The sequence below is a fragment of the Danio rerio genome, chromosome 11, assembly GCF_052040795.2.
Source record: "Danio rerio strain M-AB ecotype USA chromosome 11, GRCz13ab, whole genome shotgun sequence".
Lineage (NCBI taxonomy): Eukaryota > Metazoa > Chordata > Actinopteri > Cypriniformes > Danionidae > Danio > Danio rerio.
Window position 1 is genome coordinate 28,778,290 of NC_141031.1, and position 13,500 is coordinate 28,791,789.

Consider the following 13,500-nt stretch of genomic DNA (forward strand, 5'->3'; position numbering starts at 1 on the left):
TACCTTTGTGCTGGTTGTTAATGCACAGTAAAGTGATGACTTCAGAATACAACTATACATAATTCTGAAGCTTTTCGATTAATCGTGCAGCACTAGTATATGACCATCGCAGTGGAAGCTTGTTGACTGTTTTCTGCAAAGTGATCAGTAAATGAAAGAACTAAATTACTGCACAGTGTTGCAAACGAATGAAGGTATCTGTGACTCAAAGCAATACACAAGATTATTATATAATTATTAGTCATATAAAATTTATTGACGTTGAAAACTCTTGTAGAGTTAAATTGTTTTGGCTGAAAGTAATAATCAGGATTTTTATGAAAAGTCCAATAGCACATTACTTGGGCTTTTAAATATTTAAAATGCCCCCTTGAAAAGCCAAAGTCAGTGTGCATGTAACGTTTTTAAGAGAAATAATCATTCCAATGTTACATCATGATGATTTTATCCATTTAAAAAGTGGAAAAAAAAGAAAAGAAAAAGCAGGCTGTACAATTCTCCATTTCACCAGTAGCTTTGACTTTTGCGCACAAAAAAGTTAATTTCCTAACCTGGTGACAACCCTGCTCCCCATTAACCAGTTTCATAATATTACAGAGAGCGAATGTCCTAAAATTCATCTCAAACTGCATATCTGTCTCTCCTAATACAGCATTAATATTTTTTGACCTTGATGAATTATCTATTCTTATTGACAGCACTTATTGATATTTCTTAAAAGCGTTGGCTAATGGAGTTCTATTGAGATGACTAAATGAGTTGCCGCCGCCTGGATTAGCCCGGTCTCATCTCTCTGGCACAGCTAGAATTATCATAGAGAACAGACGTGTGCGTGCGCTGGGTCGTAAATTCCTGCTGCCGACATCTCAGGGGGGATGTGGAGAGATGGAGGGCGATGACTGCACACAGACCTACATTCACCCCAGCCACGCTCTGTATATGTGCAAACGCGCAAATATAGCAGCGTGTACTTCAGAGACAAAGGATCTCTCTAAAATAATAGTCGACGGCGGTCGGAGTGAGATTCACGCTCTCCCGCCTATTAAAAGCAACACTCGTATTGCTGTTATACAATTCTTAACACCCAACTCTATAGCTCCATTTTCCCATCAGAGTTGCGTTTCTCCTGCCACATCCTGAAAGCCATTTTCCACATCTCATAGTAGGATGCTTTGTCTCACACCATGCATTGAAATGCAAGCACTATCACAAAGACCACCAGGATGCATTCGATTCGGTCTGTATCTTCAAACTACAGATCTACGTATAAAAAACAACCCAACAGAAGCGCGTCCAATCATCTAACTTTTCATTTCTCGGATTAATCGAATGCTGACACACTTCAGAATGCATATTTGACCCTTTGTAAATGGACAGACTGCATATTCCTCAACATAATAGCCATAACAATACATGATATAGAGATGGAATGTGGCAATTAGTGGCCATCATTGAGAACAGCGGTGGGTCGCCTCTTTCCACAAGGCTTTTGAAAAAAGGCTACATTCCAGCAAAATGGAAAGCTATCTCCCGGTAAACGTGTCAGGGCAGCAACCTTGTACAGCGATTTCAGTGAATTCAGTGAAAAACGCAGAAATCCATTTGTTATGTCTGTCCACAGTGCGAAATGTGTACATGGGGGGGATGAAAAAAGAAAGGCTGATGTCACAAAAGGCATTACGGGTGCCAGCAAGCAATTTAACTTACAGCCATCTTTCCGGGTACCACGGACAAAGTGTAAGCACGTTTCGAAACAGGATAATAAAAAGGATCTTTTTGAATGAATAAAAGCACCCGGCTGACCCTCAAACTCACCTCGCATATCTGCCAATCCAAATCTTTTCAATGGAAACAGGCTTACTCTTTTGAAGAGAAGAAAACGGAAACGGGATTGATAATTATGCAGAAACTCTCCTGCTCTATAATCCACAGGCAACAATGGGGTGGGAGTTTAAAGAGCCACATGTTTGATTTGTTATTCTGATTATAGTTATCTAGTCGAAACTGCATCTATAAACATATTTTAAGGTGATTTCTAAACTTTCTGAATCATGTGTTGCTCTTGTAGCTACACTGACATAAATATCCGTTTCACAGCAACGCAGAATAGGGCGGTGGGTGTGAAAATATGCTCACCAACAGATAGACACACACACACACACACAAGCACACGCTCGCAGAGGGCCGCGTCTCGCACGGATATGAACCGCATACATCTTGTCTGCCTGCAATAAAGCTGTGCTACCGATTCTATTGCCAATAAATGTCAACTGATTGGAAAGCTCATTCTAATATCAATTTCCATCTCCGCTCTTTAAAAGGCAATCAGCACAGCTTCATCTCTGTATATCATATGCTCCTTGAGATGGTGACACAGCAATGGCTCTCTCCAACATAATGGACTTCTATCAAGGCATCTGGCATGAATAATACAAGCCATGAAAGGGAGTTTTTTCCCTCCTCTATGGCTGGATCTGGCTGGGTGAATATCAACACACTTCCTTCTCACACTTGTGTCTGCAAAAAGAGCCTTTATTTTCTTGTATCTAGAGAGACAAGATACTGTGTCAAATATTAATGGTCATAAACAGATCGGAACGGCACTTTGCAAAATAGCAGCGTGGCTGTTGCTTTGATATTTTCGAAATGTTCCTTGGCAAGGAAAGGAAGGGAGAGAGGAGAAAAAAAAGCCTTGACAGCATAAGAAATGAGAATAATTTCACACATTAACCTTGGCAGTCTCCTCTGACTAAATTCAGGGCTGATTCGGTACACTGATTGAATTTAAGTGGAGGGACGTCACTCGTGTGCATGCAAATGTCTCTGACGGGCAGAAAGCAAATAATGACAAATTAACTGACGCTTACAGTCAGCGCTTCGCCCCTTACCTTCCACCCACTGCCGGCTTCCCTGTAATAGGGGAAATTGTCACAGATCCACTGGTAGATCTCGCTCAGTGTCATTTTCTTCTTTGGCGAGCTGTTGATGGCGAATGTGATGAGGCTGGCGTAGCTGTATGGCGGTTTGCCATCCTTGTGCTGCTGCACCTCCTCCTGGTCCAGTGTGGTGTTGGGATCCAGCAGGGCGCTTTTCTTAGGCATGCCCGGTCCGTGAGCATTTTGGGCATCCGCTTTCTGAATGGCCGCCCGCATGGTCAACTGCGGCAGCCAGTCCATGGAGGTCAAGCTGCTCTCCAGCTCCGACGTCATGGTGGCAGGTCGAGTGGCAGCTAAGGAGGGGTGACGATCCGGTGCGGCGAGAACGCAGGGGCTCCCTCAGATCACTGTTTTTGTCGGCGTCACTCAAAAATGAAACCTGTGGAGAAGAGCAAGAGAGGGGATCATTATATTGCCTGACACTGTCAGGATATGAGCGATTGCTTCTGAAGCCTGCCGACACTTCAATAGTTAGAACCACTCCAGCTGGAACCAATGTCATTTTAATTAGCACATTCAAACAGGCAGCGTTTCTCTTTGGAGAGAAGCTCCAGAACAGACGCCGATCTGCAGACAAACCAAAAAAAAAAAAACACACACTGAGCTGCACAGACTGGCCAAGCCGTCTGGCCCACCTCCTACCTCCGGCCTGCACCCTGCAGCTGACTCACACAACTGTAATCTGAGCTGCAAACTGAGTAAATGCTGCGGAATTGTTTTCACAACTGCCAGCCAAATGGGGGAACAGTTCACAAGGAATTCTAATTCTCTGGAGGGTAGCGTAACCCTTTCTATCCCTCTTTACCCTTCCCCCTTCTCCATCTTGTCTGTATTGGCCTTGGAGTTCTCGTTGTCGACTCTGTTGTGTGACACGGCCTCTTATTCCCGTCTGTGCTTGCACCCTACACCCAAAAACAAACTTGTATTTCAGGCATGCTGCCCTCTCTGGCTTAAAATAGCAGCAAAAGCGTGAGGCCCGTCCCCCTCGCATAGGTACACGGTCAGACGGCATAATCTATCCAAACTCTATAGAGCATCTTACCATGAAAATGACAGCTTGACTGCAAAAAAAGACAGCAGGGAGGGAATATCCCACATATTATTCAGACGAACCTCGGTTTAAAAATACCTCCCCGTTTCTCTTGGGAACCAAAAGAGACGCCCTCATTGAAATTCCTCTAGAATGGCAGAAAGCTAGCGCGAGCCTCTGAAATCTGATAAATGAGATGTCTGTGAGGCCAGTGCTATGACAGACACTCTTTTTTTTCCATCATCCTGTCATTTCCATAAAGGTGAGTCATGACCCTCTAATTTAAAAGATTTTTTTCCGGCACGAAGAGGAGACCCTCTGATCCAGCTGTATGAAGTGCAAACTTAAAATTCAAATTTATCATACTCGCTGCTCACGTGGAGGAAATGAGTGCCTTTGGGCACTTACTAATTGAATTAAATCAAATCTATGCACAGCGGACAATGGCTGAGTTTATGCATTGAACTGATTTTCACATAGACTGCAGAAATAAGCTGCATCAACAGACTGATGCCACTGCATGTTGCAACTTATAGGCAACCATCAAACATCCCAAAAGTAATGCCAGGCTGACAGCAGCAAAAGAAATGTGAAGATAAAGCCATGCACTGAAGTAGATTTTCGCACCCACCAAAAATTATGAGCACATTTTCATGGCTGTAGCTCCCTGTCATCAGAACTGAGTGATTGACAGCTGATATATACCAATCCATTTGTGTTCTGTTCTAGCACAGTGGGCCAATAAGAAGAGCTTGAAGGCGGGGCAAGCATTGCATGCTTTGTTTACTGCAGGAAGATGACATGTCAACTGTTTTAAACCATTCCTGAGCCCTGCGTTTGGTGTTTTTAGGTTCAAAGATGCTTAACGCATGAATGCCTCCTAATTCCACGCATGTGGTGAACATTTTGCTGTGAAAACTGGTTGCACAACGTCAATTTTATGCACGCGCACAAATGCTCCCAAATATATTTTGAGGTCGCAATTTCAACCCTGGTATGGTACTTAAGTGTAGATCTCTCTTTACCTAACATAATAAACTAAGGATGCTGCATATAATCCTACATTACTACAATACATTATTATTACTGCATATCATCTTAAAGATGTCTCTTATAATCATTCAGCGCGGACAGAAGCACCTTTAGAGAAAATAGCGGATAATATGCAAGAGACTCACGAAGCTTCCGGGAGAGGTCATACGTTTGGACAGAAGATGGGGCTGATTGCTCCGCTCGAGTCACAGCAGCTCAAGACACTGGATATACAATGGTTGCAACAAAGAGACCTTCACCTGCGTGAGTCACTCCAAAAAAAAAAAAGGTTGCACCACATCTGTATATATATTTTAGCTGCTATGATGCGTGCGCAGCGATCATTTACGTCCTCGCATGTTGTAGAGCTGCTATCTGTAAAACCCAAGTGTGCATGTGCATCTTCCTTTGCTTGTTAACAAACACTTGTGATCTGTTCATAAGATCCGACCGAGTCATTAAATGTGATTATCAGCCGATACCGATCTCTGGCTAATCGATGGGAGCATCCCTATGAAGCTATTATCTTTTAGACAGTATTCTTCCTTATTCACAACAATGCAACTTTTAGATCACATTACAGCAATGAAAAACAAAACCTTTTTTATACATGTAACACCATCCAACAAGTGCATCCAACAAGATGAATTTGCACATTTTGACCTTGTCGATTATGGACATCTTTGCATTTGAAAGTATTAAAGGCTACACATGAAAAGCCAAAGCTGACTACAGCAGATGAAACTCTAGGCAGAGGAGTCTGGATCGCTCAGAAAAACTTTGAAATATTGATCAAAATAAAAGAGTTGGATATCAAAAACAAAAACACCACATATAAAAAGCACCAATAACATAACTGATGCAAAGTTCAAAACTTTCAGATCAAGTTTCAACTTTACCAAAAGGAAGTCTGATTTTGTTTCTGTGAAGGTCAGGGAGACCAAAACAATGGAAATATACTTCAAGTCAACTTTTAAGCCAATATAAATGAATACTTAGATCAAATTAGTGGATTAAATTTTCATGCCAACGATTGCTTGGCTGCTCATAATAACACATGCTTAATGCAAAGTGTTTTTTATTGCTGAGAGTAATAAACTTATACAGTACAGAAATGTTAAATGATGCATGCAGAATGAGGCATTCTGTGAACTTAATATTCACATCACCACCCCACAAACCACAGAGGTATCCCTGCAATGACTCTGAATGATGAAATCTGCAGATAGTGCTTCTGGTCTCAAGCATCACCTACTTTGCTGCCATTCTGACTGTATGCACATCATCCAGAAATGCAGGACTCTCAGGAGCGCTGCTGTGTTAATTAGCACACCTCTGCAGAGCCAGGCTGTAAAACGCAGTCTTCATCTCCCCTCATTAATAGTGGCACCTGTACAGACGACTCAGTTACAGACCCTGCTCTGCAGAGGAGCAAGTGCTGACTGGCATAAATAGGAATATGGCTAGTGGCCGTTGTACATATGTCCACAGTGTTCAGCAGTTTGGCCTAATAATGCCTGTAAACCTCTGGAAAATTTATTTAACAGCTGCAGTCACTGATTTAAGATAATTCTCTTGAAAACAACCATACACATTAACATAGGGCTAAATGTTTAAGTGTTTAACAGGTAGTAAAATAGTTTATATATGTTGTTGGTATTGTCAACTAAAACAAATAATATATTTTTCTAAACATTTTAAAATATAATAAAAAACCTGAATGAGTCCCTTTCTTCTGCTTATCACAAAATATTAATATTATAAACCAAATTGTTGATTGCAGCAACTTATTTCCAGAATATTTAGCTATGGAAATAAACGGGTATTATAAACTGTCTGGTTTAGGGCTGCACGATTCTGGAAAAAAATGATTTTTTTTTTTACTTAAAATAAAGATCACGATTCTTTTGATGTAAAATAAAAGTCAATATGAGTAGGCTATTATTATTGTTAATTCTCAAACATATCACCTTGAAATTATAAGGTTCTACCAGCATTCTGAATGATTTTTAGATATTGAGCTTTAAAGTTTTTGCAATCCATATAGCAAACAGTATGTGTGTAACATTTTTTTTAAAGTCTTAAAATGTAAACAACTTCATGTAAAACATCCCATATTGTAAATAAGTTGTCATTCAATAACTCAATTTTGACAAATGTCAGATAGAACCTTAAAATTCTAAAGTGACTATATGGTAAAACAACAATAATAAAACAACAATATTAATATTGTTATATATAATACTGTTGCTGAAAATGCAATGTTTTGTACAGTCATTATGGTTGACTTGAACAGACTTTCAATATGTCCTGTTTGTCACAGTAAAATGATGACATCAGAATTCAACTATTCATAATTATAAAGTTGAATTATTATGTTTGAGACATGTGCTTGTAATTTGTCATTGATAGCATTATTAGACCATTTGTTTTCACTGGTAAAATCATCAGTTGTCATTATTAGAATTCTTCATGCATTATATTCATTATGAAACATCATATAAGCTAGAGTAGTTATACTGACAATGATAAACATTTATTTTTATGCATAACACAATCTGTTAGCTATGAAAGAAAAAAACATATCAAATGTTTGTCGTAATCATAACTGTAAAATGCGTTATGATCATTTAAATTATGTGCAGCCAGTTTAATTTTTACTTCCTAGTGCGGCTGCCGTTACTGTGTTAAAAAAACACACACATGCAAATAATTCTTTCGGCGCGGCTCGTTGTTATTCACAGTCTATGCAGGTTCTGTTCTCTAAAGTAGCCGTCATTGGCGTGCTGTGTGCGCGCGCGTTCTCAGCAGTAAACAAACAGCCTCGCGGTCAGCTCACGTGTGATTGCGCGGCCGTCAATACATATTACATGAAGACAGAAATGACATTTCTGGGTGAATTATACCTTATAAATACAGTATGTGACACTTTTAACGCCATTTGAAGGTGTTCATGTTCCTGTGAAGACCTGTGCGACCGCCTTTAGGCTTCTCTCCTGACGTTGAAAATATAATTGACTGAATCGTAGAAAAGCGGAATTAAGATCGTGTGTAGGGTTGAATCGAGATCTTGATCTTTTTTCGATGAATTTTGCAGTGCTAGTCTGGTTACTTTTTATTATTTTAATAAATCTCTTATTTTTACTTAATAGAATTAAACAAACTTGACACAAGTAGAGTAGAGCAGCACAATATATCGTTTCAGCACAGACACAGACACATAAAGGAACATTAGGAAAACTAAAGTTTGTTGTACAGTTGGCGGTTCACTTTCGTTATTTGGTATGATTGCATTCATGACAAAAGTGAACCGTACCAGAGTTCGCACGAACCGTACCCCAGAATAACTCTTTAAGGCGGACTCAGGTACGATTCACAGGTGCGCACCCAAGTTCAGAAGACAGCATTCACACTAGCTAAATGTACCACACTTTGACATGAAACGAACCCGGTTGTGGATCAAAAGTGCTAGTGTGAAAGCACCCTGAATTATAGTTGACCAGGAGCTACAGATTATTATTAGAATTACTGTCTTTATATGGAATTTATATGATTTATGCAAAAAATAGAATTGTTTCTAGTCCAAATATCTACATTTATATTTCACTTACCCCACTGGCAGATAATTTTGCTTATGTTGAGGAAACTCTCTTAATTTGGACTTATTTCTTCAGACAGTGAAAAAATTTTTTTTTTAAATCTTAAAATTTACCTAATTTTAGCTTTATTTAAAATTATATGAACTGAAAACTAATTGCTTATACACAGAAATGTTTGATCATTTTAAGCAGGGTTTCTGCAGGTTTCAAGTCAAATTTAACACAATTTTAAGACCATTATGAATGAGATTTTAGACATCTCCTAGGATAGACATTAAGACTTTTTTGTAATTGCCCGGTTGGTCAAATAGACTTGAAAAAAAAAACACAAAAGTAGTTATCTTTGATTCACATTCTTTAATGCGTCAAAACAAGAAAGCTCTAGTTGTATACACTTTTTTCAATTTATGAAACCTCAAGTTTCATGCCTATTTATAAATATTATGTCCACTCACACTTCTGTCAATTGTTTTTGTTTAAATGGAAGAACATGTCAAAGGATATATTGCTGTTATTATCATGAGGAATTGTGTAACTGTTTTTAGTTTTCTTTTCCTGATTAAGGAATTTAATTTGCTGTAAAATGTCTTACAGATGTTTTGAAATAAATATTTATTTGCAATAAAAAAACTATTTAGATGAATTGTTGGTGATTAGAAGGGTATTGGGGTGATTGGGTAACTTTAAAAAATTAAGACCGGTTTAAAATGATTTAAGACCTACAACACAATATTTTTGTGAATTTAAAACTTTAAGGCCTAAAATTTTGATTTTGAAATGAAGACTCTGTAGACACCCAGTTAAGGTGCTGCATGCATCTGTGAAACATCCATATGAATATGGTCATTAAAGATACATCACACAAAAGTGATTTAGTAAGAGTGCAAACGCCCTAAAAATGAATATCTATCTTCTAATAGACTGCATTAAAGAACATTTGAGAAATCTGAAGGTAAAATACACAAAGCCGAAAATGATCCTACTGTAATTCAAAGATGACAATTACTCGGGAGTAATCTCCTTCCAAAACTCAATATCATCTGATCACAGTGTTAAAAGAGAACGTTAATTGCTTTGGCACGCCGTATGCTCTCGCTCTCCGACGCCGTTTCTACGAGTCAAAGCGTGAACAATAAATATTTACTTTACGGAACAAACGCGAGCAAACTGGTGTGTGTACATGGATGTGTGGATTAGTAAGCAGACTTGCGGTGAAGAGAAGGCCTCGTCGGGGGGGATGGTAACTTGGCTTCGGCAGAGGGGAATCACTCTCTGTGAGCTCCTTCCACAGCGCCTGAAGACCTGGCACACCGCTTCACAACAACAACAGTGATGTAACCTAGTAACAAGCCCTTGGCTTTTCTACTCCTAACCGAAACTCTGGCCATGTCTTCCATATCAACAACATTATTACAGCGTGCAGAAAGGCTCGTGTTGTCTTAGCGATCATGAAAGGGAAACTGGGAGGGGTGGGAAACACGCTCACCTGCACCAGAGTAAAGAGGAGATTCCTCCTTTTTTCCAACGCCCTGGGCGCTGATCGGGAGTTATTTTTGAAAACAAGAATAACTAAAATAGCAACGGCTCATTGTTGCGCCTGAATGTCGAGTGGCGTAATTGTTGCTGCGGCCGGCGAGAAGACTCATCTTCATTAAATGGAAAAGTAGGTAACAGCAACAGCTTTTAAATGTCAGTCTTCCCTCTCCATTAAAGGCTTAATGGTTGCATTGAAACCACCCCCAGGATGAGAGCATTAATAACCCAGTCGTTACTCGCATTTTTAGGATGTGTCAATTATCGCTCCGCTGCGCACACTGCCAGCCGAGCGCATTGTTCGGCTTATTACAGCCTGCAGCAGATCAGGGCTTGTCACAGTGAGACCGGCCTGTCGGATGCCAGCGCTGATCTCAGGCCTGCCAGAGAGGCTCCTTTAAGGCAGCGTGCACAGGCCAGGAGATCTGAGGCATCGGAGGAGGCCTGTTCCAGTAACAAGGTCTGGCAGATACACATTGGCCGGGGTGCTGTGTCCTCAGAGCGCCAGTCTCATTGCTTTACATGAGGGCAAATTCCCACCTCCCCGGCTCAGTCGTCTACAGGGGCCGCATTGCATGTACTCCATAATTAATCTGCCAGTCACAGCAAAGTGCCACTCTGGCTGGAGAGAAATGGAGAGCTGCGCACATCCGAGCAGCTGATAATCATAAATGTGGCACCGTGTTAATGGTAGGTTAACGTAAAAGCCGCAGGATTTGAAAAAGCCCCGAGGGCCAGGAATACAGCTAAGACAAATGGACGATGAATTCCCGCCTCAGGATTTCAGTCGGATGCACTCGTGTGCAGAGTCAACAGCGAATTGACCACATTTTAAATAAACAAATCGCTGTCAGGGATTTTTACAAGTGATTTTATAAGACAATGTGGCATTACATCAAGTTTTTGTTGCACCAAATATTTTCCATATACCAAAAGAAATGTGTTGAATTTGATCTTTTTTATTAATGATAATGCAATCAGGAGAGCAAACAAGAAATTCACATTAGTCAGTCAAACAGGATATGACTTGGTTTCTGGTAGCTTCTGTTTCTGCAAACTTCAGATCATCATTGTTCTAAATATGGACTGAAACAAGAAAATGATTTATTAATGCTATATTTACTTACTGGAATTGAAAGTATATGAATCATCTAGGTCCTCTGTTGTAAGCTACCCTCAGTTAAACTAGTCCTTTCTTAATGAACTCACATATAATTACTGCGGGCGCTAGAATGGTGTACCAGGAAGGAAAGCGCAACTAATAAACTCTAAAAGCAGACATACTGTGAGCTATGAGGTTAACACATGGTATATGCTTTTGTTAAAGCTTTCATTACGTAACATTTGCACTTTATTTTTATTTTTTAAACATTCAAGTTTAACGAAGGAATAACTGATTCATTCATGCAGACTTTGCAGCAAAATAGCTCTTCTTCATACACCCACTCCAATGAATGTCTGAAAATAGCACAATAGACAGTCTCTGATTATTGAAATATTACATACAGCTTATTATATTTCTGTATGTTTCTCATTTGTAAATATACTTTTCTGTTATGCACTGTTAAATGTAATGTATTTTTTGTGGAGTGCTATACATGGCCTTGCAAATGTTTTTACTATATTTAGAGCTACTGGTCTCCTGTTTTTGAATTTACTCATTTTTGTGACTGTGCATCATTAAGAAATGTTTTTTTTTCTCTCCACAATGACACTGAGTAAAAACCAGTTAGCATGTCTTTTAAAGGGCAATGCACACTGTATTGACAGATACAGATTAACGTAGACAAACTTTCAGTTCTTTGACATTACACAACCAATAAACAGTAACTGAACATGATGGTGTTGATGGCACACAGTCAAACACTTTGCCAAAAATCAACACCAATCATCAACTATTTTCTTAAGCATAAATTTATACACATTCAATTCAACTGTTTAATAGCGTGTCAAAAATTACAACTTTAAACCAAACAGAGCAAGAAATGTTTTTTAATAATAACACGTAAACCTTAGTTTTGACTACTTTCTATGACGTGTTCCAATGGGGACTTCCAGCTTTTTATAAACATTTCTTTGAAAAAACATATATATTTAAAACAAAGGCCTAGGGCTGGGCGATTAATAAAAAAATATTCAAATTGACATTCAGAACCTATTATGAACTACTTTTACAGGTTATTTTTTTCAATTACTTTCCCTAACGCATGTGGAGACATGTGACTCCGCTCTGTTAAACTTGATTTATCCTTTGGTGTCGAACGCCGTGGAATAGTCCGGCGCAGCCTTGGCGTGGTTTCAGACCCGCTCACCTCTTAAAAAAAATTTATGATGTTTAATAAATAATCATAGATAGTTGATCTTAGGTCTCAAATAATCAAAGTGTTCAAAGGATTCTTGAACACCTTCATTAGTTGGTTCAGCTGTGTTTGATCAGGGTTAGAGCAAAACTGTGCAGAGCTGTGCCGCTCCAGGAGTTGAGTTTAAGAATTATGCAGTAGACAGTGTGTGTTTCCTTATTTTAAAATCAGTAATGCACCATTGATTTAGAAATCTCTCACCTGTAATATGTGACTATATTTACTGTACAAAACTTGTCGGTAAACTATGAAAACTATTAAAAATTTAAATAAATAAAATAATTCTTCAATAACTGTAATCAAGTTAAAATGTTCAATTAATTGAGATTTTGATTTTAGGCCAAATCGCCTAGCCCTACTAAGGCCACTTAAATAGTGGCCATGTTGCTGCACCCTATTAGCTGGAATTGTTTTTTAAAGTAAATAAAGACAAAACTGCACACATCTATTTACTAACAGGGGATATTAAACCAAAAATGACAACAACAAAAAAAACACATCATGACTAAAACTTCAGTCCATCCGTTTGCCAAATCACTGGGATTATGGTGCAGCGCACAGTGACACGCACACACACACACACCGAGAAAATGCTGAAATATTCTCTACAGAGCTCAGACTGCCGGATGTGGAACGTAAAGGTACAACAAACAATTTTATCGTTTACGACTGAATCGCACATCAGCCTCCAGCTGCAGACATGGCACTCATGCCTACTGAGAGAGCTGAAAAAGCCCTCCTTACAGGCTAATCAGCTGCAGGATGTCACAGGGGGTTAAAAGCAGAGACAACAGGCTTTGTAACCTCTGATGCAGATACACTCAAATAATTACTGAAAAGGGAGGAAGGAATTTGAATTTATGCAAGAGTAATTATGCCATTTGGGGATATTAGAGAGATTTTCTCAGCAGTCTGCCACCACTTGCAGTGCTTTTCAGAGTCGGGCGGCTAAGAGCTGCACACGCTGACAAACACAAGGCCTTCGGCTCATTGTGCAATCTGCGGGCCCT

At 39.3% G+C, this 13,500-nt stretch overlaps 1 protein-coding gene across 2 annotated transcripts in view; it reads right to left on the reverse strand.

Moving 5' to 3' along the window:
* Positions 1 to 13,500, reverse strand: part of foxj3 (forkhead box J3) — a 128,964-nt gene that overhangs the window by 78,418 nt on the left and 37,046 nt on the right. For both annotated transcript variants that reach the window (XM_087272903.1, NM_001326388.1), the window contains 1 exon segment: positions 2,889 to 3,315. In XM_087272903.1, the coding sequence (XP_087129029.1) occupies positions 2,889 to 3,209 (321 nt within the window). In that variant the 5' untranslated portion in view covers positions 3,210 to 3,315.